The sequence below is a fragment of the Borostomias antarcticus genome (genome assembly GCF_949987555.1).
Source record: "Borostomias antarcticus genome assembly, chromosome: 12".
NCBI lineage: Eukaryota > Metazoa > Chordata > Actinopteri > Stomiiformes > Stomiidae > Borostomias > Borostomias antarcticus.
Genome location: NC_140245.1, coordinates 20,711,943 through 20,738,742, shown reverse-complemented (window position 1 = coordinate 20,738,742; position 26,800 = coordinate 20,711,943). Strand labels below are relative to the sequence as shown.

General features: G+C 47.4%; 3 protein-coding genes across 4 annotated transcripts in view; all 3 read left to right on the top strand.

Moving 5' to 3' along the window:
• Positions 1–446: 446 nt before the first annotated feature.
• On the top strand, positions 447–1,713 carry LOC311315782 (gap junction beta-2 protein-like; the record flags this gene model as incomplete). Its single annotated transcript, XM_084446481.1, has 2 exons — positions 447–940; positions 1,470–1,713. 2 exons carry the CDS (start codon positions 447–449, stop codon positions 1,711–1,713), a joined length of 738 nt encoding a protein of 245 aa, XP_084302607.1.
• Positions 1,714–6,078: 4,365 nt separating this feature from the next.
• On the top strand, positions 6,079–8,038 carry LOC311316034 (gap junction alpha-3 protein-like; the record flags this gene model as incomplete). Its single annotated transcript, XM_084446775.1, has 2 exons — positions 6,079–6,147; positions 6,587–8,038. The coding sequence occupies 2 exons, from the start codon at positions 6,079–6,081 to the stop codon at positions 8,036–8,038; spliced, it is 1,521 nt and encodes a 506-aa protein (XP_084302901.1).
• Positions 8,039–16,932: 8,894 nt separating this feature from the next.
• Positions 16,933–26,800, top strand: part of pspc1 (paraspeckle component 1) — a 35,654-nt gene continuing 25,786 nt past the window's right edge. For both annotated transcript variants that reach the window (XM_084446838.1, XM_084446837.1), the window contains exons 1-6: positions 16,933–17,416; positions 17,736–18,037; positions 18,393–18,488; positions 18,926–19,122; positions 19,414–19,498; positions 21,078–21,183. In XM_084446838.1, the coding sequence (XP_084302964.1) occupies positions 17,036–17,416; positions 17,736–18,037; positions 18,393–18,488; positions 18,926–19,122; positions 19,414–19,498; positions 21,078–21,183 (1,167 nt within the window). In that variant the 5' untranslated portion in view covers positions 16,933–17,035. The remainder of the gene's footprint in view (positions 17,417–17,735; positions 18,038–18,392; positions 18,489–18,925; positions 19,123–19,413; positions 19,499–21,077; positions 21,184–26,800) is intronic.

Genomic DNA, 26,800 nt, shown 5'->3' with positions numbered 1-26,800 from the left:
TTGAGCAATATTGATGCTGCAGCAAGTGTTAAAAAGCGTTTTTTTTTCCTTTAAAATATCCATCTTAGGGTTAAAGTATTAATGTCTTTCCATCTTTGAATGGCCAATTGTGTGCCATTTATGTAGGCTTGAGTATAGCTATTGGGCCTACTGAGATTGTCAGTTGTAGGTGGTGGGCTGGTGGTTCAATAGTTCATACGCATGTTGGCGATGCCCTCATCTCCCAGCTGTACTCAGCTCCTTCTCGCCTCCTCTCATCTCATTCTCATTCAGCTCTCATTCTCTTTCTTTCTTTCACAAACATAGGCGTACACATTCCGGCATACACACACACGCACACACACAACAACAACAACAACACATTTCAACTCCCCTCTACTCTTCCTCCCTGCCTCCTCCCTCCAGGCTAGAGGCGTGTGTTTCTGGGCGCCGGAGGAGGAGGAGCCATGAGCTGGAGCGCCCTCCAGGCCCAGCTGGGCGGGGTGAGCCGCCAGTCCACCGGCCTGGGGAGGGTGTGGCTCTCCGTGCTCTTCATCTTCCGCGTGGCGGTCCTGGTGCTGGCGGTCGAGGGCGTGTGGGGCGACGAGCAGTCGGACTTCACCTGCAACACTCTGCAGCCGGGCTGCCAGAACGTCTGCTACGACCACTTCTTCCCCGTGTCGCACGTCCGCCTCTGGTGCCTGCAGCTGGTCTTCGTCTCCACGCCGCCGCTGCTGGTCGCCATGCACGTGGCCTACCGTAACCGCAGCGACAGGAAGAGAGTCCTGCAGGAGACAGCGGGCGGGGGGCGTTGCCGCGGTGACGACAGGGCGGTCCAGACGGCCCGGCGGGAGGCGGAGCTGGAGAGCCTGAAGAAGCGGAGGCTGCCCATCACCGGGTCGCTGTGGTGGACCTACACCTGCAGCCTACTGTTCCGCCTGCTCTTCGAGGGGGGCTTCATGTAGGTGACCTTTGACCTTTTTCCCGGTACGATGACTCATCATCCCCACTGTCACAGAAGGAAGGCTGAGGCAGGATCCCCCCACCCTGTTAGGACCCCACTCTCTCCTCCCACACACACACACACACACATACAGTTACACACACATACAGACACACACATACACACACACACACATACAGATATACATACACACATGCGCACACACACACACACACACACACATACAGATACACATACACACACATGCAGACACACACGCACATAGACACACACACACATACATACACATATACGCACACACACATACAGATACACAGACACACACACACACACACACACCCATGTGTCTGACAGTCCCGAGGCCGTCTGAGGATGACAGTAGTTTCCTTTAGAATTACAGACAGTTAAACCACACCGTCGCTATTCAAACAAAGCCTCCCATCAGCTGACCTGCAATCCCATGTCCCGCCCTTCTTCTCTGTCCTGTCTCTGCCCCCCCCCCACACACACACACCTCCCCCCCCAGGTATGCTCTGTACGTGGTCTACGGTGGATTCCACATGCCCCGACTGCTGCGGTGTGACCAGTGGCCGTGCCCCAACCTGGTGGACTGTTTCGTGTCGCGCCCCACTGAAAAGACCATCTTCACCGTGTTCATGGCGGGCTCGTCCTGCGTGTGCATGTTCCTCAACGTGGCTGAGCTCACCTACCTGGTGGCCAAGGCGCTCGGCCGCTGTATGTCGCCGCGGGCGGGGCCAGGGGCAGGGTAGGGGGCGGGGTCAGGGGTGGGGCCAGGGGCAGGGTAGGGGGCGGGGTCAGAGGCGGGGCCAGGGGCAGGGTAGGGGACGGGGCCAGGGTAGGGGGTGGGGTCAGGGGTAGGGGGCGGGGCTGGGGTAGGGGCGCGAAAATGTGAACCGCTCAGGGCGCAAAAACTCTGCTGCAGAACAAGAGGAACGAGAAACTGCCGTTGTCCTCCAAGTCCTCCCCCAGCCAGGAGGTGAGAAGAGTTATCATGTGTCGGTTAGACACACACACACACATACAGATACACATACACACACAGACACGTACACACACACATGCACACACACACATACAGACACGCTCTGACACATATGTGGAAACAGATGGAAAGTGCACATACACACACACAGAAGAATAAACGTGCAAACACACATTTTTCCATGTACATGCAGACAACTGAATAACCTGCAGGCTGTGTTGAAAGGGGGGGGCAGGAGGGGGCAGGAGGGGGGTGGGGTGTAGTTTGGGGCGCGGAGGCGCCGCTGCTTCGGATGCATTATGAACGGAGGAGGTGGTTCTTCCAGGTCTGTTGAGATTGTGTGGTTGTTGATATGGGGACAGCAGGGTATGGAAGGTCCTGCCCCATGCTGAGGAGGACTCTTGTCAATCATCCCTGGTGCTTAGAGCCACTCCACCCTCTGGTGGCTGCTGTGGACACTGCATGACAAGATGCGAGCACTCAACTGAGCAGACGGGTTGAAAGGCAGGCTTACATAAGAAGGTTAAAGAGCAAGGCAGCGGCACACAAACATGGGCATACACACAGTAAACATCTGTACTCTTCCCTTGGAGTTCAACAGTTGAAAATGACAGGCATAATAACATCGCCCTGTAGATAGACTGATGAGGTCTACGGTCATGTAGGGGCAACTCCCCTGTCTAGGCTCAGTATACCAGTATACTTTTTAGTTAATTTTTGCTCTAAGCTTATGGTAAAACTGTAATACATTGATTCACTCTCAGGTGGTTCCACTGACTACACCCACATTCACATATGAATAAAAATGAAATCATGTAATATTCTGTCATTTAATCTAGAACTCAAACTACTATGAGATCAACATATCAATCAATGCAAATAAATGAGATTCTAGGTTGGGTAAAAGTTAGACGATTTGACGCATGAAGTTCAAGTGAAATCTAATTTATTTTTCTGAGAGATAAACGTTTTCTAGGCCGTATGCCAGTCGATATAGGACAACAAAGGTGTCTTTACGACCGATGTCAAACTGAAGTCCACACATCGAGAAAAATGATCAATTACTCCCACTTCATCCAGTGTCTATGTGTGATTAATTCCTCACTCTGCGCGGAGACGCCACGCGCAATTTTGGAGTCCCGGTGAGGAATTTTTGAAGTTCACAAGGGCGTGGCGTGGCGCTCGCTCATAGTGGTGCTGAGTGGGGTGGGGGTGATGGGGGTGACCCCCCCCCCCCCTCCCCTCCCCCGCGTGAACTCATGCATGGTCACACAATGTGACAGTAGCGATGGCTGGGCACGGCACGCAGCCGCTGCGCTTCGCGGGACCCCATCTCCAGGTTCCACACGCGCCCCTAGACTAGCCTCGCTGGTTTCCTCTCTGTCGCTCCCTCGTTCTCTCGCGCACGCCTGGCCTCGAACCCCGTGGGAAACAGAAGAGAACGCAACACTGAGCTTCCGGGACAAAAAAGTTTTTTGGCCGGCCGCTGTCAAAGGAGTTTGGTAAGCTGTCAAAGCTGCTAGTGTTTGGGGAGTGTGGGAGGGAAGGGGGAAGGGGAGGGGAGGGATCTTTCACCTGTGTGATTATCCAACGCTCTCAAAATATGGATGGCTTCTGTTGGTTTCAGTAGCTAAGACTTGGATAGGTAACCTCTATCCCTACCGTGCCTATCCAGGTGTGGTGTGCGCATTTTACGCACACATTCCAACTAGTAAGCTTACATCAATTATTAACATACTTTTTGAATTTTTTTTGAAGTGCCTATCTATATTCAGCTAGTCTTGATACATGACATCAGCGGTCAAAGAGTTAACCCGGCCGGGCGGCTTTAACACAATGACACTGATCCGTCAATAGTCCGTGCCAACCGGCACAATGCGCACCTGGCAGCTTCTCCATTGTCAACACTGACAGACGGTATTTCATCACGTCAAAAACCTCAAAAGGATCAACACATAATGTAAAGCTCAACACATACTACCATTATAGAGAGATATTGCGCTAGCTTGACAGGATGTTAGTTATATGGGGGTGCGTACGTGGTTTAATTGGACAATCTGCCAATTGACCTTCCACTGCATTGGCCTATTAGAATAAATATAGGACACATTTCGAAACAGTACAGAAACAGATAGCAAGAGGACCCTGTACTATTTTATCATGGTGGGCTAATACTTTACTATAGTAGGCGATTCACAATTGGCCAACATAATTATTACCAAAAAAACAAAGAGAGAGGGATAGAGATGGAAACTAGAAGCCTGTTGGGAAGTTTCCAAAGTTTGGAAACTATAAATTCAAAAGTATGATCTGTAACAAAACTGCTAGAATTCAGAAGGAGGGCATATCTTGTTTATTTGGTGTTGGGTTGTTGTAGTCTAACCATTGGTGGGTTAGATCCCTCTCTCAGTAAATGCATATCAGACGATCTGAGGAAAATATTTCCCCTAATCAGCACTTCTCAGTTCTGATGAGTCCAGCATTTGTCCAGGCCGGCCTGTTATGGACTCATTCAGACTACCCCAGATGGCCCAACCATTGTCCAGCACTTCCACCAACACACACACACACACACACACACACACACACACATGCTCACAGGCAAGTGCACACACACACACACGTAGACAGACCCATGGATAGATAGTCTACATTCCTCTATTAAAATCATGCCTGGCTGAACAAAACAATATCCGTCTGTGAATGTTCTGACTTCCTCTAGGGTAACTTTAGATCGACAGTATTTGAGATATGTTGCTAGTGAGAATTCTGTTCATTTGTATGAGGTCAATGTAGAGTGGGTCACACTCTGAAAGTTCTATCCTCTTTGCTTCTTTTTGCCAACTGTGTGTACAGTAGCAAAGATTAAGCTGAACAAAACATTATATGATTATTCATTTGAATTCATGTAAGACAACTGTAAATTAAAACAATATTCTACTGAATATTTTTCCTCTTTGACCTGTGAAGTAACAGTGTTTTTTCTGTCTCCAGATATTGTATTTCTTTTGAGTACTGGTCGATGGATTTATCACTAACAATACAACAACATTTTAGTAAGTCTACCTGCTGTTTCTTTGCTGTTTGGGTGCATGGGGTGTATTGTTTGTGAATACATTTATCATACTGATTCTGTTTTCAAGCTGTGCATCTGTAGCTTGGCCTGTGGATGTTTGATAATGGTTAGCTAGTCTGAACGCGATGACCGGCTCAACATGAAAGGGACAGCTCAACATTGGGGAATGCTACTGTTTTTATTACATGCAGATAGAGCAAGTAGTCAGTCAGTCAGTCTGTTATGGTTGAACTGTATAATTTCATTCAGATTCATCTGGGGACTAAGATGCTTGAGTTATTGTATTGTTATTACATTCATCTCGTGATGTTCGAATTGGTAATAAGAAAATTATTTCAAAATGTGACTGCATTAAGGCATTAAAGTTAATTACCTGCTGAGGTGATTGGTTTATGGATGCTTGTTCTCTCATGCGACTGATTAACTGCGATGTGTGAATAATGTACAACCAGGATCCTCCTCTTAAGCACCTATTGTATTTATATTTTGCTTTTTCTTGCATTTACTCTTGCACTGTGGCTTCAGCACTAGATTATGCTCTTAGTCACTTGTTTAGAAATGAGATACACTTGTGAGTTCTGTCGAGTAGTAGGAATGCCTACCTAAGTTAAATGTAATTATTGTAAGTTGCTTTGGATAAAAGCGTCTGCTAAATGAATGTGATGTAATGCGTAGCGACATACAGTAGGCTACACTCCTCTCCTTTATAGCTAGACCTTATGTGATATACGATCTGTGTAACTTCACACAGCAGTATGTTGTACAGTACATGAGTGTAAAGTGTGTTCTGGCTTAAGCCCAAATCTCCCATCATTCTCTCTCTGTCTCATCTACTCTCTCAGCCGATGCTGGTGGGGGGGGGTGCTCTCATTCTCCCCCTGGAGGGGAGATCCCCCCGTCTAAACCCCGCCTGTCGCCCTCTCTCCCTCCCACTCCCTACCACTCTTTCTCCCAAATCTGCCCCCTTTTCTCCCCAGCCTCTCCCCACGAGGCGCGATCCCTTGCTGTTCACCCCAGGCTGTGCTGTCTCTCCCCAGGCTAGACATCGTGTGAAGCATGGGTGACTGGAGCTTTCTGGGGCGGCTGCTGGAGAACGCCCAGGAACACTCCACTGTGATCGGCAAGGTGACTGACTGCACTACTAACAGATGTAAATGCTAAACCATGTAAAGCTATACAACGACTTTCATAATCAATGGTTACTGTAGGTGCACACAGTACAGCCATACGTCTAGACTGGAGTGTGAAGGTATTAGTCCCAAATGACACAGACTGAGAACCACCTGTTAAGCCTCAAACACCACCTGTCTGATGTACTGTAGGCCGATGTTTCACTGTTCCCTCGTGGTTGGGTTGCTATTGTAGACAGACAGAAGCCTTTATTTAGGCAGGGAAGAACATACTGAGACGCGCCCCTGTTTGAAACCATAATTGTAAAGGATAATTACTTGCCAGGCTTAAATGAAGGCGTTACTAAGCCCGGTCAGGTTTCTAAGCCCCTCCCCCCTCTGGCCTTGCGTCTTCTAACTCCTCCCCCCCCCCCCCCCCCCGCCGGGCCCCCCAGGTATGGCTGACGGTGCTCTTCATCTTCCGGATCCTGGTGCTGGGAGCGGCGGCCGAGGAGGTGTGGGGCGACGAGCAGTCGGACTTCACCTGCAACACGCAGCAGCCCGGCTGCGAGAACGTGTGCTACGACCAGGCCTTCCCCATCTCCCACATCCGCTTCTGGGTCCTGCAGATCATCTTCGTGTCCACGCCCACCCTCATCTACCTGGGCCACGTCCTGCACATCGTCCGCATGGAGGAGAAGCGGCGGGAAAAGGAGGAGGAGCTGAGGAAGGCCGGCCGCCACCAGGACGAGCGGGACCCGCTGTACCCCAATGGGGAGGGCGGGAGGGGAGGCGGCGGGGGAGGAGGAGGAGGAGGAGGGGGGAGGGGCGGCGGCAAGAAGGAGAAGCCCCCGATCCGGGACGAGCACGGTAAAATCCGCATCCGGGGCGCCCTGCTGCGCACGTACGTCTTCAACATCATCTTCAAGACGCTGTTGGAGGTGGGCTTCATCCTGGGGCAGTACTTCCTGTACGGCTTCCAGCTGCGGCCGCTCTACAAGTGCGGGCGCTGGCCCTGCCCCAACACGGTGGACTGCTTCATCTCGCGCCCCACCGAGAAGACCATCTTCATCATCTTCATGCTGGTGGTGGCCTGCGTGTCGCTGCTGCTCAACCTGCTGGAGATCTACCACCTGGGATGGAAGAAGGTCAAGCAGGGGGTCACCAACGAGTTTGCGCCCGATCGACGGCTGCTGCCCATGGCCGCTGACGAGGCTGCGGAGCTGGAGACCATCCCGGAGAGGCCGTCGCCCCCGACGCTGAACTGCCTCCCGGCGTACACTGGGGGCGACGTGACCGTGCAGGGGGGAGGGGTCTACCTGCCCTCAGAGCAGGCCAACGCCGTGGCCGCCCTCCCCCCATCCGCGCCGCCGGCGTCCGAGCTGAAGACGGACGCCTTCCGCCACGAAGACTTCCTGCTGGAGGCCCCGCCCACCTCCTTCTACGGCAGCGAGTTGAGCAGCGACAGCCACCACCAGCTGGCCGTCCAGCAGAACTGGCACAACATGGCCGCCGAGCTGCAGACTCTGGATGCCAAGGCCTCCGCCTACCCTCCGCCCTCTCCGCCCTCCCCCCCGCCCTCCTCCTCCTCCTCCTGCTCCCCCACCTCCTCCTACCCCGACCAGGAGCAGCCCACCCTCCAGGAGGCGGTCCTCCCTCCCCCCTCCCCCTCCTCCTCCTCCCCCATCCCCCCGGAGGACTCGAGTGGCGGGAGGCGGAGCCAGCAGCAGGAAGAGGACGACGGGGAAGGGGAGGTGCCGCCGCTGCTGCCTCATCGCGATGACATCATGGTAACCAGGGTGGAGATGCACGAGCCGCCTGTCGTCATAGCAACGGACGCCCGGAGGCTGAGCCGGGCCAGCAAGACCAGCAGCGTCCGAGCCCGGCCTGACGACCTCGCTGTGTAACACACACGCATGCTCATACGCACACACACGCACACATATACACACACACACAAACACACACACACCCCTCGACCCCACCCTGAGGCCTCTGGGTAATGATATATCTAGGATTATCAGGTGAAAGATGTGTGAGCAACGTGGTGAGGTGGGGTGTGGGAGGGCTGGAGGATGCTCATGCTACTAGTCTCTATGCAAGTGAAATATCTGGAGATGTGATTGATGAGTTGAGGCATTGGTGCCAACATGTGTTGGACAGCACACATACCCGCGTTCACCATTCACAACACACTACACAGACGCGATGATGAACGGGTTAGAGATATTGGACTAACTGGTTTGAGACGTCAGCAAACAATTTTTTGTTCTGCATCTTATCTTATTCTATTTCCTTTCTTTTCTTTGGCTAGGAGACGTCAGGAGAGAGGTTTGCACTTTCTTTCTTTTTTCTTGTGATGGCCCCCAGGTGTTCTCAGCGCTGTGTGCCAGTCGCCTCCTACAGACTGGCGTCATGTCCTTCCTGTGCTCGTCTGTCCGCTCTGCGCTCACCCGGCCTACTAAGCTCAATGACGAGAGGGACGCGCGGACATTCTGGTGGAGTGGAGGGAGGGAGGGAGGGAGGGAGGGAGGGAGAAAGGGAAGGAGGGAGGGGTCAGGACATGCTAGCTTTCATGTAGCTAGAGAGCTAACGGTGCCATCGCGATCCCAACCTGAGGCTTTGTCTTAAGGCTTTGTGTGTGTGTGTGTGTGTGTGTGTGTGTGTGTGTGTGTGTGTGTGTGTGCTAGAGATATTAGAGTCCTCTCGTTTCAGTGTTACAAAAACATTTACGCAGTTACATCAGGGTACATATATATATATATATATATTTATATATATATATGCAAATATAATACATTAGTACATATACGGTATAATATTATACATATAGAACTTAAAAAATAAAAAAACATACTGACGCTTGTGTTTGCAGTGTGTTAAGGAAGTGTGTGTCCTCACCGTAACCAAATACTGCAGATTTAATATTAGGGCCCCTTTAGCACTCTGGATGGGCTTAGTTTCAGTACAGTTCGTAGATCCTTAAGTGACTAGTTTAGAATTGCTAGAACATAGATTGATAAGCAATAGGATTTAAGGCGATGATATTTCTTTGTTTATTACTCGATCATAACAACAAAACCTGTAGAAATGTGCATTTCTGTGTTATTTTTAATTCCTGACAGTTTTTTAAAACAAAATGGCTCTTTCAAATGTATTTTTTTTCTTTTAGACTGCCTACTGGTTCAATTTAACCACACCAATATATACTTTCACTGTCACTGATCATTCAGGAAAACAGCATGCTGAGCGAGTAATGTTTTAGATAAATCATTTTTGCATTTTTGTACCTCTTTGTGTTCAAAGGTACTGTGAATCCCCAGCTGACTAACTGACCAGTGGGCCTCAAGCACTTGAAATTTGACATTGTTCTGATGAAATCAATAATGTTATCTTATATCATCCCACTGCCAACCAGCATTTTCATGTGAGAATATGAAGCAAGGCCACTACAATTTTGGCACTTAATGAACAAAAAGTTGTGAATTTAATATTAAAAAAAAAAAAGGTTTAAGTAGTTTAGCCTCTCTCTCTCCCTCTCTCTCTCTCCCTCTCTGTCTCTCTCCCTCCCTCCCTCTCTCTCTCTCTGACATGGTGGTGAGCTACAGGTATATTGGGATAGTGGGCTAAAACTGAGACTGTGAATGTGGTCTTGCCGTGCCCCGATGTGTTGCTATGTGTTTACAAGCTTCAGATTCAGGTCTGCTATGTGTCCTGTTGCCAAGCACAGAATCCAAGTGTCTCGAACAGTCTTCACGTATCATGGGTACATAATGATACACTAAGGGCTATACTGTATTTCCTTCAAGAGAAGGAAAGATCTTTCATGTTTTCAGCTACCATGTGTGATGACATCAAACATGAAATAACCAAAAGACAGGTCTGCTGTCCAACCAAAGAGAGAAACTGATCATAACTTTGTCTATGAGTTGTTGAAACAGGTTCCAAAACTGTTAACTTACAATTTCTGCTGGAGGAAAGTGTTTATAACCTTGTCGTTCAGATGTTGAAAGTTTACACTCTATAGTATGTAGATGAAGATTTGCACAGTTAGACAGAATGCTGTTCTAAGACTATTTTAGAAGTAGGAAGGACAAATAAAACAAGGACATTTCAGGTGAATGTCTGAATATTTTTTAAAGTATTTATGAGAGAATTACAGAGAAAAGACTCAAAATTTGATTTTGAAAAAATATTGCTTGTTTGTTGACTTTTTGTCTATTATGACTTTAGAGACGTTTGGCTATTTTAAAGATACAATGAATGGATACGTTTCGCCCCCTGCACCCCTCCCCCCCCGCACCCCCCTTGATAATGGACATGTTAATGACCTTGTGGAATTACCATGGGGTTGTTCTGTGATTTCTTTGGCCAGTGAGGCAGGGGAAGCGATTTAGACAGGCTCAGAGCAGATCCCCCATTGTGACATTTTTTGTCTACGAAGAGAAGTGCCTTGCGTCTGAACTTTTGTAAGAACATGTTGATGTAAATGTTCATTTACCTCAAATGTTTACAAAACTGTTACTGAATAAACTTTTTGTACCATATCTCATCTGTCAGCTGGTAGTTTTATTCCCATGGCAGCACTGAACTTCCAACAGCATCAGCCTGTCAGCAGAGAGACCTAGGAAGAGAGACCTATGGAGAGAGACCTGGGGAGAGAGACCTAGGGAGAGAGACCAAGGGAGAGAGACCTAGGGAGAGGGACCTGGGGAGAGAGACCTAGAGAGAGAGACCTAGGGAGGGAGACCTAGAGAGAGAGACCTAGAGAGAGAGACCTAGAGAGAGAGACCTAGGGAGGGAGACCTAGAGAGAGAGACCTAGAGAGAGAGACCTAGGGAGGGAGACCTAGAGAGAGAGACCTAGAGAGAGAGACCTAGAGAGAGAGACCTAGAGAGAGAGACCTAGGGAGGGAGACCTAGAGAGAGAGACCTAGGGAGAGAGACCTAGAGAGAGAGACCTAGAGAGAGAGACCTAGGGAGGGAGACCTAGAGAGAGAGACCTAGGGAGAGAGACCTGGGGAGAGAGACCTAGAGAGGGAGACCTAGGGAGAGAGACCTAGAGAGGGAGACCTAGGGAGAGAGACCTAGAGAGAGAGACCTAGAGAGAGAGACCTAGGGAGAGAGACCTAGAGAGAGAGACCTAGGGAGAGAGACCTAGAGAGAGAGACCTAGAGAGAGAGACCTAGGGAGAGAGACCTAGAGAGAGAGACCTAGAGAGAGAGACCTAGGGAGAGAGACCTAGAGAGAGAGACCTAGGGAGAGAGACCTAGAGAGAGAGACCTAGAGAGAGAGACCTAGGGAGAGAGACCTAGGGAGGGAGACCTAGAGAGAGAGACCTAGAGAGAGAGTCCTAGGGAGAGAGACCTAGAGAGAGAGACCTAGGGAGAGAGACCTAGAGAGAGAGACCTAGGGAGAGAGACCTAGAGAGAGAGACCTAGGGAGAGAGACCTAGAGAGGGAGACCTAGAGAGAGAGTCCTAGGGAGAGAGACCTAGGGAGGGAGACCTAGGGAGGGAGACCTAGAGAGAGAGACCTAGGGAGGGAGACCTAGGGAGAGAGACCTAGAGAGGGAGACCTAGGGAGAGAGACCTAGGGAGGGAGACCTAGGGAAAGAGACCTAGGGAGGGAGACCTAGGGAGGGAGACCTAGGGAGAGAGACCTAGGGAGGGAGACCTGGGGAGAGAGACCTAGGGAGAGCGGGCAGGGAGTTTAGTTTGAGGAGAAAAGACAGATTGATGGTGAGCTGATGAGAGGGCGGAAGATAAACAAGAGAAAGACCAGTGATGAGAAAAGCAGCAAAAAAGGGCATGAAAGATAAGAAGCAGTGGAGGGCAGGACAGGGACAGGACGGGTAGGACAGGGACAGGACGGGTAGGACAGGGACAGGACGGGTAGGACAGGGACAGAACGGCTAGGACAGGGACAGAACAAGTAAGACAGGGACAGGACGGGTAAGACAGGGACAGGACGGCAGGACAGGGACAGAACGGGTAAGACAGGGACAGAACGGGTAAGACAGGGACAGGACGGCAGGACAGGGACAGAACGGGTAAGACAGGGACAGGACGGCAGGACAGGGACAGAACGGGTAAGACAGGGACAGAACGGGTAGGACAGGGACAGGACAGGCAGGGACAGGACGGGTAGGGCAGGGACAGGACGGGCAGGACAGGGACAGGACAGGGACAGTCGAGGACAAGAAGAGAAGGAGAGAAGACTCAATAGCATAAAAATATAATCATGTGTACACACTGTACAACACAAAAGTACACAGTCTCTGAAAGCAACGAGCACACACACACACACACACACACACACACAGTTGTCACGCTGTGGCGAAAGCTCTTTATCAGTATTTCACTTTGTGGATGTTCCATTTTGCTTTGACATGCTTCAACCTGGCCTTAACACCCGTGAGAGAAAAGTAGCACTGTTGTGTTTACCTCAAACTCCTCTTCTGCTCACATCTGTGTCCTTCTGCTCTCCCCTCTCCCTCTCCCCTCTCCCTCCGACGCCTCTCTACCCCTCCATCCCTCCTCTCTCTCTCTCTATGTTATTTTATCATGGCCACATTAGTTCATATCATGTGATTAGCAGAGGATTGCCTGGCTAATCGCAGCCCCTCGTTGGCCCCTGGGCGTCGGCCTGTCCGCAGGCCCGGTCCGCTTGGCCTCCCTGCTGAGAGCAGCACTTCCTTTATACCCCTGAAAGAACGGGGGATTGGGCCCTGACAAAAAAATGTCATCGGGATGAAAAGGCCCCCTCCCCCACCACCCCCCTCTCTCTTTCTGTACGCGCACACACACACACACACCGACATACCTCTCTCTCTCTCTCTCTCTGTACGTGCGCGCACACACACACACACACACACACACACACACACACACAGACATACCTCTCTCTCGCTCTCTCTCTCTCTCTCTCTCTCTCTCTCTCTCTGTACGTGCGCACACACACACACATACACACACACATACACACACAGACATACCTCTCTCTCTCTCTCTCTCTCTCTCTCTCTCTGTACGTGCACGCACACACACACACACATATATACACACACACACACACACACAGATATACCTCTCGCGTGCCCGTGCGTGCATGGTTGTATGCCTGGCTGCACGTGTGAAAAGATCTGTGAGTGTGTGTGTGTGTGTGTGTAAAACAACGTACTGTACAAACCTGTGTGTATGGGCGGTGCGAGTGTGTGCATGCCTGTGTGTGTGTGTGTTTGGTATACTTGTGTTTGAGTGTCTGGTATTGTGGGTTCATACACACACACACACACACACACACACATACACATACACATAGACCTAACACAATCATAAGCTCCAGATCGATGTTGCTCTTTGGCTTAGAGCGGAGAGAGAGAAGTGGATGACAGGTATTCCTATCTAGGGCGAAATATTGCATTCATGCAATCCTATTCGGACAGGCCTAATTTGTCTCTTTTTCAGCGATTTGGGTATGTCTAAATCCCAATAAACAAATTCTGCACAAAATAAAAGTCCACAACAGAGCCTTTTTTGAAGACTTATCGCTACGTATGTGTTGACCATGACATGATCATGTTGACCATGATCTCGACACCAAGGGATTTAAAACTGTCCACCCTCTCCACAGGAGTCCCATTGATGATGAAGGGGGAGTAGTGTCTGGGAAGTCCAGAATTGGTCCACGCTACATCATATTTGCGTGTGAGGAGAGGCTGTAAGGGAAAGATTGGGTTATTCTGCTTGGTGCAACTTTGGGAGGAAGCAGGAAAGGAACTACTCCCCAATTATGGACTTCTCAGACAATTCACCAAATCACTGAGTTAGCTTTTATTGACTTCACACTGTCATAGCATTAGCCTACACATAGACATGCAGGCAAATCTTGAAAAATATATATTTGTAATTATAAAAAAAAAGAAAAGATTTTAATGCGACCCCAGTTTCATGGTAAACCGCAAAACTAAGAAGTTGAACTGATATTATCACATGGATCACAAATAAACACAACTGCATACCGAACTCATTTTCCAAATATAAACATCTCCATAACTGCCTGCTGGGAAATATGCAAATTAGTTCTAAAACATTCAGCTAACTACTCCCCTGCAACGTCTAGCTAGCTTACTGGCTAATCTAGCGAACTTGCTACAATACATATTTGTTCATGCCTGCACATGGCAACATGTGACCACATGCTTATCAACAATCCAATGAGGTGCAGAAGTCGACAGAAGAATCTTTAGGCTACTCGTCACACGACTTGACATTCCAACACGCATGCACATGCAATGGGCGACACACACATGCAAGGCGGTCGCCATTGAAATGGGCTCTCGTCCTTTCACCCATCCACCCGGGTACCGATCACAGTGCTTATATCTAGTCTTGGTCAGGGACTGGAAAGGAGAGCGTGTTGTTCTTCTGCATGTTTTTATATTAACTATGGTTCTTGGAAGGAACCCTTGTGAAGACAGGGAGAACATGCGGACCCCGCCCGGGAGATAACCCACCTGACAACCCTGGGGATGGCATGCCCAGTGCAACAGCATACCAAGTGGGAATCGAACCCAAGAACTTCTTGCTGTGAGGGGACGCTGCAAAACATTGCGCCACGTACACCATTCAAGGCAATATCATGCTCCATGAAGGGCATCCAATTTAATGTATAATTATGGCCTCTACGTCAATGTTTCTGCCACACATATGCACTGATATACACAGGGAGAACAGGGGGTTGTGGGTTCGAAACCTACCCCGCCAAGCACCACATTGATGTCATACTGTAGGTGGGCTGGTCTGGGTGGCCATCGGGAGGCATGTCTCTGTGAGGGACTTGGTATTGAGAAGTGTGAAGACAACACTCTTCTGTTTGGTATGGGATAGTGTAGGGATCTTGATATCTTGGGGGCGACATGTAGCTCGGGAGGTAGAGCGGCCGGCCAGGCAATGGAAGGTCGCCGGTTTGATCCCAGCCCCCGGGAGCATGTCATGGTGTCATGAAGGATGGCTGCCCACTGCTCCTGGCTGCCCCTGGAGGAGGACAGCTTGGATGGGAGAATGCAGAGGACAAATTCCACCGGTGACTGCAAATGCGTGTGTGTGTGTATCACTGCTGTGTGGTTAATTAAAAATCCTTGGGGTCCTTTGTAATTTTTAATTATAAATTATTATAAGTCCACTACCAATGAGACATCCATATTGGGAGTAATGTATTGTAATGTATTGTATGTAATGAAGAACCAAAATGTCTGCAGCAGAGGATTCGAGATAAAGCACTGATTTATTACTGATTTATTATTCTGATACTCAACAGGATATTATTCAGAACTAATTAGTTAATATTATACTAATTAGTTCAATGCTCCCAGCTCCCTGTTTGCTATTCATGGTATATATTCAAGAGGTCAAAGGTCAGTAAGATGTGGCTGGTATACAGTCCTTGCTGCGCTGTCTACACCAGGCACGCACACACACGCACGCACGCACGCACGCTCACACACACACACACACACACACACACACACACACACACACACACACACACACACACACACACACACACACATACTCAGTGAAGGGAAGGGTGGTTTACCATGATAAAGGGGTGGTTGGCCTCTGTGTTGGCGTCTGAGACGGACCATGTGACCTGGGTGGTTCGTGGGCCTCCACACAACGAAAGGGTCCTGTAGCCACATTTTTGGCCCATTGTGATAACATAAAAGGACATCAGGGTCACAGGTTGTCAGACAGAAACAGACATGCATACACATAACACACAAAGACACATATCATCGTGGACCACATTCCAAATTCATTTACTGTACATATATAGTGTAGGCCTGTGAACAATTTGAACATCTGTTGTTGTCTGTGTTGCAGTGTTTGGATCTTCAGTATATTAACAAACCAAAGCCAGTGGTGTATGCTACAGTTTGGCCACCACTGAGGTTACAGTTTCAATGTGACACAAAAAGCGGACCATGCCTCCTCCACCTCCTCCTTATAATGCTCCTCCACTGGCCCTATGGGGTGCAACATACTCAGTAGTTTAGGCAAAAATTGTACTTTTGTGATGATAGGAACAGGGAACTCCTTTACTTTTTTCTCATTTATCAGAAAAACATAAATTCCTGTCTGAATTGCCTAGAGTGTTATGGAACAATAGCCATTGGACCAGTTGCAATTCTTTAGACATACCCCTTATCTGAACCATCCAAATAAGGCCATTCTCAGTTGAGAATGCTCATTCTGATGGTCATCATATTTGGAGAGGGACAGACCAGGGGGCTGTACTACATCACCGAAACAGTCCGAATGTGAGTAACCTTGTCACCTTGTGATGCACCTGGACACATCATCAGTGACGTTAATCAGACGCCCTCACCTAGGTGATCCAGCCAGGGTTCTATAACCCATCCATACCTGTATTTTATCTGTATACTCTACTGTATAGATTGGTACTTCTTGTGTGATTTGTAAATTGTGTATTTGTAGCTATCTGTCATGAGCACATCTCGTAGCCGATAGCAACATTTCACTGTACATTAGGCCTACATGTGACGAATAAAATAATCTGATCTGATCAAGTTAGCAACAATGCGCAGTAAAATTTAAATCCCTGTCCCACGCACACCACCTAGTGGTCAGAGACTGTTAACACAGGTATATTATAGCCCCATGGTTAACACACGCATGGCCCACGCTGCACGTACTCTGCATCATCACGTCCCACGCTGCACGTCACCGTCGCCATTTTACATAGGCGGTGTGCACCCAATAAGCATCAGTAGCCTACCAAAGAGCATAACACTATCGGAAAACGGGGGATTGAAGAGCATTAATTGAAGTCGGAAAATCCTAAATATTATTGCTTTGTAAGCGTCTAATTGCCAATCAGTATGGCCAACCGAAATCTGAAGCAAGTCAACATTCAAAACAATGCGCCGTCGCCGAAACCTCACCAGCAAACAAAGCGCAACACCGACACGGCCACGGAGCGAGGAGGGCCCAAATCTACCCCGCCGCCACGGGCGGCCACATCGGGCGGTCCGGGGGCAGAAGCTGGCGAGGGACAGGGGGGCGAACCGCTGGAGATGATAATAGACCTGAAGAGTTTTCGGAGACCCGGGGAGAAAACCTTCACGCAGCGGTGTCGGCTTTTCGTCGGTAACCTTCCGACTGATCTCACAGAAGACGAGTTCATAAAGCTGTTCGCGAAGTACGGGGAGGCCAACGAGGTGTTCATTAACCGAGACAGAGGGTTTGGATTCATTCGACTGGTAAGCGCCAGGCTGGCCCTGTAATTATTAAATGAATGCATTGTAATTTACCTGCCTAATAGCTAACGTTAGCTAGTTAGCCAGCTGACTACACAGGTCTAGATTGGAGAATAATTCTGTCCTAACTCATGAGAGTCTGGAATAACAGACAGATAACAACAGATCTATACAGGAGAAATGATATCAATGGTGCAGTTCCATAGACATAATAAAGAACATATATATAATAAAGAACTATGTAAATAACTATGTGCAGTTCATCGACCCCCCTCCCCCCCTGCTTTTGCTCACTTGTGACCTTTCACCTCCTGTCTCCCAGGAAACCAGAACGTTGGCGGAGATAGCCAAAGCCGAGCTGGACGGTACCGTGCTGAGGAACCGACCAATCCGCATCCGCTTCTCCACACACGGCTCCGCCCTGACGGTCCGCAACCTCAACCCCGTGGTCTCCAACGAGCTGCTGGAGGAGGCCTTCTCTCAGTTCGGCCCAGTGGAGCGGGCCATTGTGGTGGTGGACGACCGCGGGCGTCCGACGGGGAAGGGCTTCGTGGAGTTTGCCAACAAACCAGCAGCGCGCAAAGCTCTGGACCGCTGTGCTGACGGGGCGCTGCTTCTCACCACGTAAGACGCCAGTGTTTTTGAGAGGTCGTTGGCCCCATGTCGTCGTACCATTCTAGTGTTGCTGCTGATCATTTTATACACAGGCAGCCTGAATCAGAATCAGTTTTATTGCCAGGTAGATTTTTACACAAACTAGGATTTTTTTCTGATCAATTTGTGCATAACACTGATTGAGACAACATTAGACAGACCCAGAATGGCAAACATTCAAAATCATTTGACTTCGAAATCAGTTTATTTGCCATGGAAGTTTACACATACTATACTAATTTGTTTTGGTCGATGGTGCATAACGATGATCCCACTAGACGGACAGTGCGGTTTTGTAATGTTGAGTGGTGTTTCCACCGACTAGAACCCCTCGCCCGGCCATCGTGGAGCCCACAGAGCAGCTGGATGAGGAGGACGGCCTACCGGAGAAGCTGCTGCAGAAATCAGCCCAGTACCACAAGTAGGTGTCCCACAACGACACGGCAAACTCACATCTTCTCAGGTCGGAGCGCAAGACAAAACACTCTGCTGTGGTAGCAGTTCACAAACCCCGCTATAATAATAATAATAATAAGCTTTCTTTGTATAGCACCTTTCATACAAATAAATGCAGCTCAAAGTGCTTCACATAGAATGTATATAAAAATAGACAAAATAAACAGAAAGCTGGGAAATAAGATGGAAGGTAAAACACAATAAACAATAAAGATAAGAGATCAAGTAAAATACAGTGTAAAAATTAGTTTAATAAAATGTTGTACTGGAGAGATGTACATTAAAAAAAAAAAGGGTGAAGTGCAGTAGCCCAAAAATGCAAAGATTGGAGCGTAGAGGCCCGAGCTGGTACGTGGAATGTTTGTCCGTCTGTAACCGTCTGTTTTGGTGTTGTTCCCCCAGGGAGCGGGAGCAGCCTCCGCGGTTCGCCCAGCCGGGGACGTTTGAGTTCGAGTACTCGTCCCGCTGGAAGGCGCTGGACGACATGGAGAAGCAGCAGAGGGACCAGGTGGACCGGAACATCCGCGAGGCCAAGGAGAAGCTGGAGGCCGAGATGGAGGCCGCCAAACACGAGCACCAGCTCATGATGATGAGACAAGGTAACCGCACAGAACCCTTCAGAAAACACTGGTCGCGTTTCAAAATGTCCGACATTGTACTTGCTCCTGGTACATGATTCCGGTCTTTGAGGAGCAACTATTTGAGTGAAACCTCTGCCATTGGCTCAGCTTCATTTTCCCAGCCTCAGTACTTTGGATTTGGATCCATTTTGCCATATTTACCTTTCAAAAACCTTTAGAACACCTGTGCTCAAACATCCTCTCTCCTCCCTCCCTCTCTCCTCCCTTCCTCTCTCCTCCTTCCCTCTCTCCTCCCTTCCTCTCCGGCAGATCTAATGAGAAGGCAGGAAGAACTGCGGCGCCTGGAGGAGCTACGCAACCAGGAACTGCAGAAACGCAAGCAGATTGAGATGAGGTGTGTGTGCGTGTGCGCCAGTGTTAATTTTGACAGCAAATTATGATTTTGTTTTAGTCATAGTCTTTTGACTAAAATGCCATTTAGTTTTAGTCATATTTTAGTCATCTGACTTGTTTTAGTCTAGTTTTAGTTGACTAAATATCATTACGATTTTAGTCGACGAAATCTACCATAGATTTAGACAACTCAAATTTAACAGGCTTAGTTCAATCAATCAATCAAGTTGGATTTATATAGCGCCCTTCATGAAACCCAGAGCGCTTTACAGAGTCCAGTATTCATTCAGACACAGTCATACCGGTGGTGGTCAGATACATCTGTAGCCACAGCTGCACTGGGGCAGACTGACAGAAGCGTGGCTGCTTCTGTCAGACAGTTTCATAATGAAGCATTCCTCTCCCCCAGTCTGATGCTAACTGTGTCTGTGCCTGATATAGCAAGCTATAACATTATCATGTCAGCACTAGTTGGCTAGTCAGGCTAGCTAACATCAGGCACAGGCTAGCTAACGTCACACCGGAGGAGAGGGGCTGGCGGCGCCAGGTAGCTAACTGTTCGTGTCTTATCCATCTAGCTACAGTATAACATTAGACAGCAGCAGTAGTTGCTTAGCTAGCTTACCCAGACTAGCTAACGCTAGATACCCCCGCCAGCCGCCACAAGCATAGCCCCACTTGTTGCTAGCTAACCTGTGCCTAACATTAGCTAGCCACTAACGTTAGCGTTGCAATGATCACACTTCAGTTCTCCCCCGCCACAAACCTACGTGAAACACTGGTTTCTTTTAGCTTGTATTGTATTTGAAGTATTTCAGAAACACACCAGCTTGGTTTTAGCTAATACAGTAACGTTAGCCGGGGGTGGGGGGTGCTTACCTTCTCGTGAATTTCGGGATGACTGTTCTCCAAATGTCGCTTTAAGTTTGTTGTATTTTGCCAGTCATTTTCACCCCACACGGTTTACAAATGGTTTTGTTTTCCTTTGCATCAAATATGAAGTTTATCCAGATATCTGCTCTCCTCTTTCTCCCGGTGTGTGCGAACGTTGACAAAGACATTTCTGAACTGTGGTAATTTACTGATCAGGCGCAGCAGTCGTATGCTGTTAGTTGACTTCCCGCCGGCCGGTGTAGCAACGGTACTATTCAAATGTGGGCCTACACACAGGCTACCTGTAGGTTGCATCCAACTCGTTCTATTAATACATCCATGATCCAACTGCGCACATCCCGAACCTCGACATTCTGATTTGAACTTTTCCCATACGTCCCTCCATAACCATTTTAGTCTAGTTTTTATTTGTTGACGAAAATGTGAATAGATATAGTCATAGTTTTTGTCATCATACATTCATTTTTATTTAGTTATCGTCTCGTGACGATAACCCCAAAAATGTCGTTGACGAATAGTTTTCGTCATAGTTCTCGTCAACGAAATTAACACTGGTGTGCGCCTGTGTGCGCGCACGCGCGTCTCATACTGTAGACTGCCTCTGAGCTGGTGTCTGGCTGATTTGTGTGTGTATGTTATATCTTTGACTGCCCCTGTGTGTGTCTAACTCCTTCTCCTTTACTCAGGCATGAGGAGGAGAGGAGGAGGCGTGAGGAGGAGATGATGCGACACCGGGAGCAGGACGAGATGAGACGTCAGCCCGACGGCTTCAAACCCAACTTCATGGAGGGCGTGAGTACACTACAGAACACACACAACCACAGCTTCATGGATGCCGTGAGTACACTAGAGAACACACACACACTGACGTTGTGAGTACACTAGAGAACACACACACTGACGCTGTGAGTACACTAGAGAACGCACACACACACACACACAACCACAGGATTATGGACGGCGTGAGTACACTTGAGACACACAGCCACCATGCCCTGCTAGAATAGTCAATACACACAGGAACAAGCACAGCCACTGACCATGCCACCTGCGTCACACACCTCTACAGGTGTTGTACTACTACCACCTTCCATCTCCAGTGTGTGTCTAGTCCCAAGTCCATGACATTTGGCTGCTCCTTATCTTACACATAGCCGCGAATGTCATTATTTTGGAATGCACACACAAGATGCCATCTTGAATTCCGTTTGCTGCCATGGTGTTGACCTGGACGAGGAGGTCTCATATGCTGTAGGGTCTTTTGGAGAGGTAGGATGCTGTTCAGGAGGGGCGCTGCGTACGGCCAGCTGTGTGCAGAGATCGGAGGTGCCGCCCAGTAACTGTTTTGGTTATGTTTACAGTCATTGACATAGCCATTAACTAGCATAGGGCCCTAATATCTCTATATAGGCTCCAGGCCCTACGCTGCTTTCCACACCATGAGTGGACGTCTTGGCCTACCTGGTCTCCAGTTGGCCTGGTCAGTCTGGTGGGTCAGATACGACCTGTTAAACAGGTTTTGTCAGCTTTTTAAATGACATTAGTGTCTCGCCATAACAGACTTCTGCTCTGGGGTCTCTTTATAACTTAGGCTAGCTTCTCCAATGTTAAGATGTTAAATGGTTAGATGGGTCAATGTAGACATTTTCTTATAGGGATTGGGCCCATTGCTATAAGGACATATGAACACTGTTGTGGTAGTTTCACTATTAAAGCCATAATCAGGACACTGGCCGGCAGCAGCCATGACAGAATACTGAAATACGAGATCGCCATATGGAAAGGTGATATAACATGAAGTCAAGTGCATAGCTGAAACGAACTGAGGTTACCTTTTAGTTCCTGTATGCTGTCCAGCTTCCTGGCTGGCTAGCAGTCATTCCCGCTCGTTGCTCAGAACAGTAACTTGCTGAATAACATTTTAGGTGTTCAAGTAGGCTAGTTGTCATTCATTCTTTAGCAAGCTAATCTAAAAAGGAAAGATGTCTCGTTTCTTGAGTTCACACACTCGACCGTACTGACAGCGCTCCCATGGCACAAGTCAAAAAGACAAGATGGCTGACTTTGACTTATCTATTCTAGTTCCCAAAGCTATAATAGTAAACACAGCTATCTACCTTGGGGGTATGGCACTGTTTCACCGAGGGCCCTAGATGCCCACATTTCATTGTAAATCCCCCCCACACACACACTTTTTTTTTCGGATTCTGATTTTAAAATCTTTGCTTATTAAAACCCTCTTAAGCATTTAGGGGCATAATTAAGCAATGCAGCTAAGCATCGTTAAGCAAGTAGTGCAGAAACCAGGGACCACGACAAAACAGTGGGTGCTACACCAATACATGGTGTTTAAACATGCTTGTTCAACAGATTGGGCTATAAATTGCTCAGATTCCCTAAAATGTCTGCACTTTTCCCCAAATCTCTCAGCTCCATGCTTTTCTGTGTTTATGCCTGACAACTGTTTTTATGCCTGGATCTTGTGATTCCGGCCATGTTATCCACAACTCCGGACTATGGCTTCAAGTACCATTCCACAACTATCTCAGATGTAACGCTAAGCTTTTATTTCAGGTGTTGAGTGTGTGTATGCGTGTGTGTGTGTGTGTAGGCTACACCTGGGTATCCACCTAGCAAGCCTATTGAAACAGCTCTCAGAGGTATGCCTATTTGTAGATAACCTTAATCAGAATCCTGTTTTGGCGCTATATTGAGTTGACGTACATGTAGCCTAACTGTGCTGAATTGGTGCAGGGCTACGTAGCATCGGTAACAGGGAGTTATCTATTGGGAAGCAGACAGCGGACAAGACTAGATTCACGTCTCATGCTGGTGCTGAATGTGTGAAATAGGACCACTTTCTCCTGATATATTTGCTTTTGCCTTCATCTTCCTAAACTGTATGCTGTGCATTCTTGATCTCCTAATCTGGTGTCTCGGTATGAACCCAGTGTTGAGGACCCAGTGTTGAGGCTATGTTGACATTGGCTTGTAGCGCTGTTAAGATACAGCACCAGGCAATGTGCTTAGAGCTGCGGGCAACTATGTCCTTGTGTGCTCAAGACACTTCATCTCAAGATACCCACCTAGGTAACCCTTTATTTGAAGGGGTGTGCATAAGACTGACATGACACTGTTGTGACACTGTCACAACCATGACATGACACATGAAGGAATCTTATGTTATGGAAATATGTTAGTGCGTGCGTACAAACGTGCACTATAACAGCCTTGATCATCATGCACTCGTACAAATGTGACCACGTAAAATTTTAACTTGCACATTCTCAAAAAAGAATGGTGGCATATGCAACATTTGGGTGGCAGTCTGGAGCCCTGTTGTGGGGATGATTGAGAAGCCCTGGACAGGCTCCAGGACTCTCAGGAGCCAGCTGCCAGGGTTCTCATCCACACCAGACCCTGCCAGTATATCCCTCCCACCCTTATCACTGGAAAGTGTCCTTGGCTTTTTAGAAATAAACTGTAGAAATGTAATCTTTTATTATTATTATGACTAGTTTGCCTCACGCACACGTGCCAAAAAGTGTCATGTCAGTCTTCTGCACTCCCCTTCAAATACAGCGTTACCCTTACCTATGTTAGACGTAATGTAACATGACAATTGCATTATTCTTGTGAAGCAGGGCTAAGGATGAGAATTATCACATGCAAATTTGTTTTCAAACGTTTCTTCTTTTTTTTTTTACTACATCAATGGTATCTACATTAACATCTGTACCACCTGTATTTGGCATTATTTTTTGATAAAGGGATGCTTACTGATTCAAATAATCAGTTTTTTTAGATGGTTTAAAAATGATATGGCCCACACACAAAGCAGGGCTACATATTTTATTATAGTAATAACTTGTAAAATGTGGTTATTTTATCTCATATCTTTGAGGCCATACTTGATATCCAGTCCTCGGTGTGTAGCATGCCTGTAGATGATGTGTTTTGATGTACTGATGCAAAATAACTCTTCTTTCCTGTTTCTATGGTTTGTTGAGAGGCTGTAGAGAAAGTGGACCGCCTGGAAATGTGCACAAAACGCCCTCTGCTGTTCTATCCACCCTCACGCCTCCCTTATGCACGCACACACACACGCGCATACACATACTCACACACACACACACAAGCACGCACGCACACTTACACACAACCACACACGCATACACCATACACTAACATTACACACAACCACACGCATACACCATACACTAACATTACCACAACAATAGATCTCCTGCATTAACATGTTGTGTATTCTACACTTTTATCCACCAGGCTCAGTAGAGGAGTCCACCTCAGGAAAAATTCACCATCATGTGTTTATTGTATTTTTTAAGTCGGTCACTATATCTCTCGTGAGACATAAAATTAGATTATTACACAGTTGCCATTGACAATGGGTATTCAAATTATTTATTATCATGGTGAATCTTAAATACTTGATTCATTTTCATTAATATTTCAAGACTGACCATTAGGTACTGTCCAAATTGTCAGTGCATAATCACAAACAGGAAACCTTATGCATTTAATTGGGCTCTTTTGTATTATCTACATAAAATACTCTATAATGTCAGTTCCCATATTTAGCAGAATCATCTTTGACAATTTATTTTCGTGACATTGCTGTCGTACTTTACGGCAATTGTGATCTAAACAAGTGCACAGTGCGCATATCATCCTGTCGATTCCCAGGCTTTTTTAGAAGTCTGACCGTTTGCACCTAAATGAGAGGATTTGGGGTCGTATGATAAATAGACGTTAATTCTGACCATTGTGTTAGATTAGCCCAGCTGCTCGCTCAGTGATGTTATTGATCAAAGGGCTCTCAGGGTCCAGAGCTGGAGTAGCTTTGCAGAGCAGGGTTGTGTGCGTCCTAGCCATTCAGATATCCTTTTCCAACCTAGATGCCTATAAATGGGCTTTGTAAACACAGGACCACCAGGAAGGAACGCCAGACAAATAGGCGATTGACAGCATTTACATGACCAGTGACACCACAAACGCGTTGGAAGGGCCGAGTGTTCCAGTAAGCTGTAGGGGCTGAGAGTAGAGATCCACCAATATGCTTTTTTTTAGGGCTGATACTGATACAGATAATTGGCAAATTGAGGTGGCCGATTGCCGATATTTAAGACTGATATTTAATATCACCAATTCACTTTATTTTTTTTATTTTCTTTTTACAAAATGAAAAGGAGAGATGCAAATAAAATAGTTATTTTATTTTGGTCTTCACTTGGGCACACATTTAACAGCTCATATATACTGCATTGCAAATTAAAATAAATAGCCCACAATTCCTCTCATGTTTCATGTTCTCATTCGAGTCATTCAACAAAATCTAATAAAATAAATTCAAACTGAATGTTTTACAAGCTACTGAGAGTGAGACGGAACGCTGCTACTAATCATGAAACATAACCAAGCATGCCCAGTGTAGTAAGGTGTTATCATCCTAATACTCCCAATCTAAGATAACCAGGTTGTGGTGTAAGAAGCATAGCCTCTCAGCCTGCTCACCGCTGAGCTTGTTTCTCCTTTATTTTATATATTGCCCGACTTCACTAAATACACGTTCACTAGGAACGGAAGAAGGTGGGGGACAGAGATATTTCCTCGCAAGCAGGGGCAACTGTGTTAGAAGTATTTTTTCTTTTGCCTGTTTCAGACCCCATGCTGATTTTTTCCTGGCATTCCTGGGCCCCACCTCACTGATGACTCTTGAAGACATATTAAAAAAAAATATAAGAAAAGGGTTAGAAGACATTTTTCCTGCCCCTTTAATTTAGTATTTAGCCTATTGCAGACACCTAAAAGAAAAGAAAAACGATAGACCCTTTTACTGTTGGTAAAAAATGAAGTGTGCGCGTGCATTTTGGCAACAAAAGAATGAACTACGCATGCGCAACACAAGTTGCCACCAGGTGCATAAATCAAATACATCGATTCTATTGACAGGTGTCATTACAGCGATGCGTGCGCAATTTAGAAACCGGATGATGACGTTGCACAGAAAAGGGTCTATATGAAACTACAGCAAGAAACTACAGCAAAAACAATGTAGGCTATTTCTCCAGTGGAAGCAGACTACAGAATTGTACCTTTGATTGATTTTCAATGTTTTACTTTTCTACACAGCTGAATGTTTCATGACCGAATTGTAACATACCGCACACTTAGACAACAGTCTATTAGAGGAGTCTGTTTAATTGAGCGATGCGTTTCGCATGTTGCTTCGTCATGCTCTCGTTTCGCATGTTGCTTCGATGAGCCTAGAAGTAACATGCGAAACGCATCGCTGAATTAAACAGACCCTCACATATAGCCTACTATTGTCTAAGTGTGCGGTATGTTACAATTTTCTCATGATTAGGTCTGGCTTTATACCTGCACC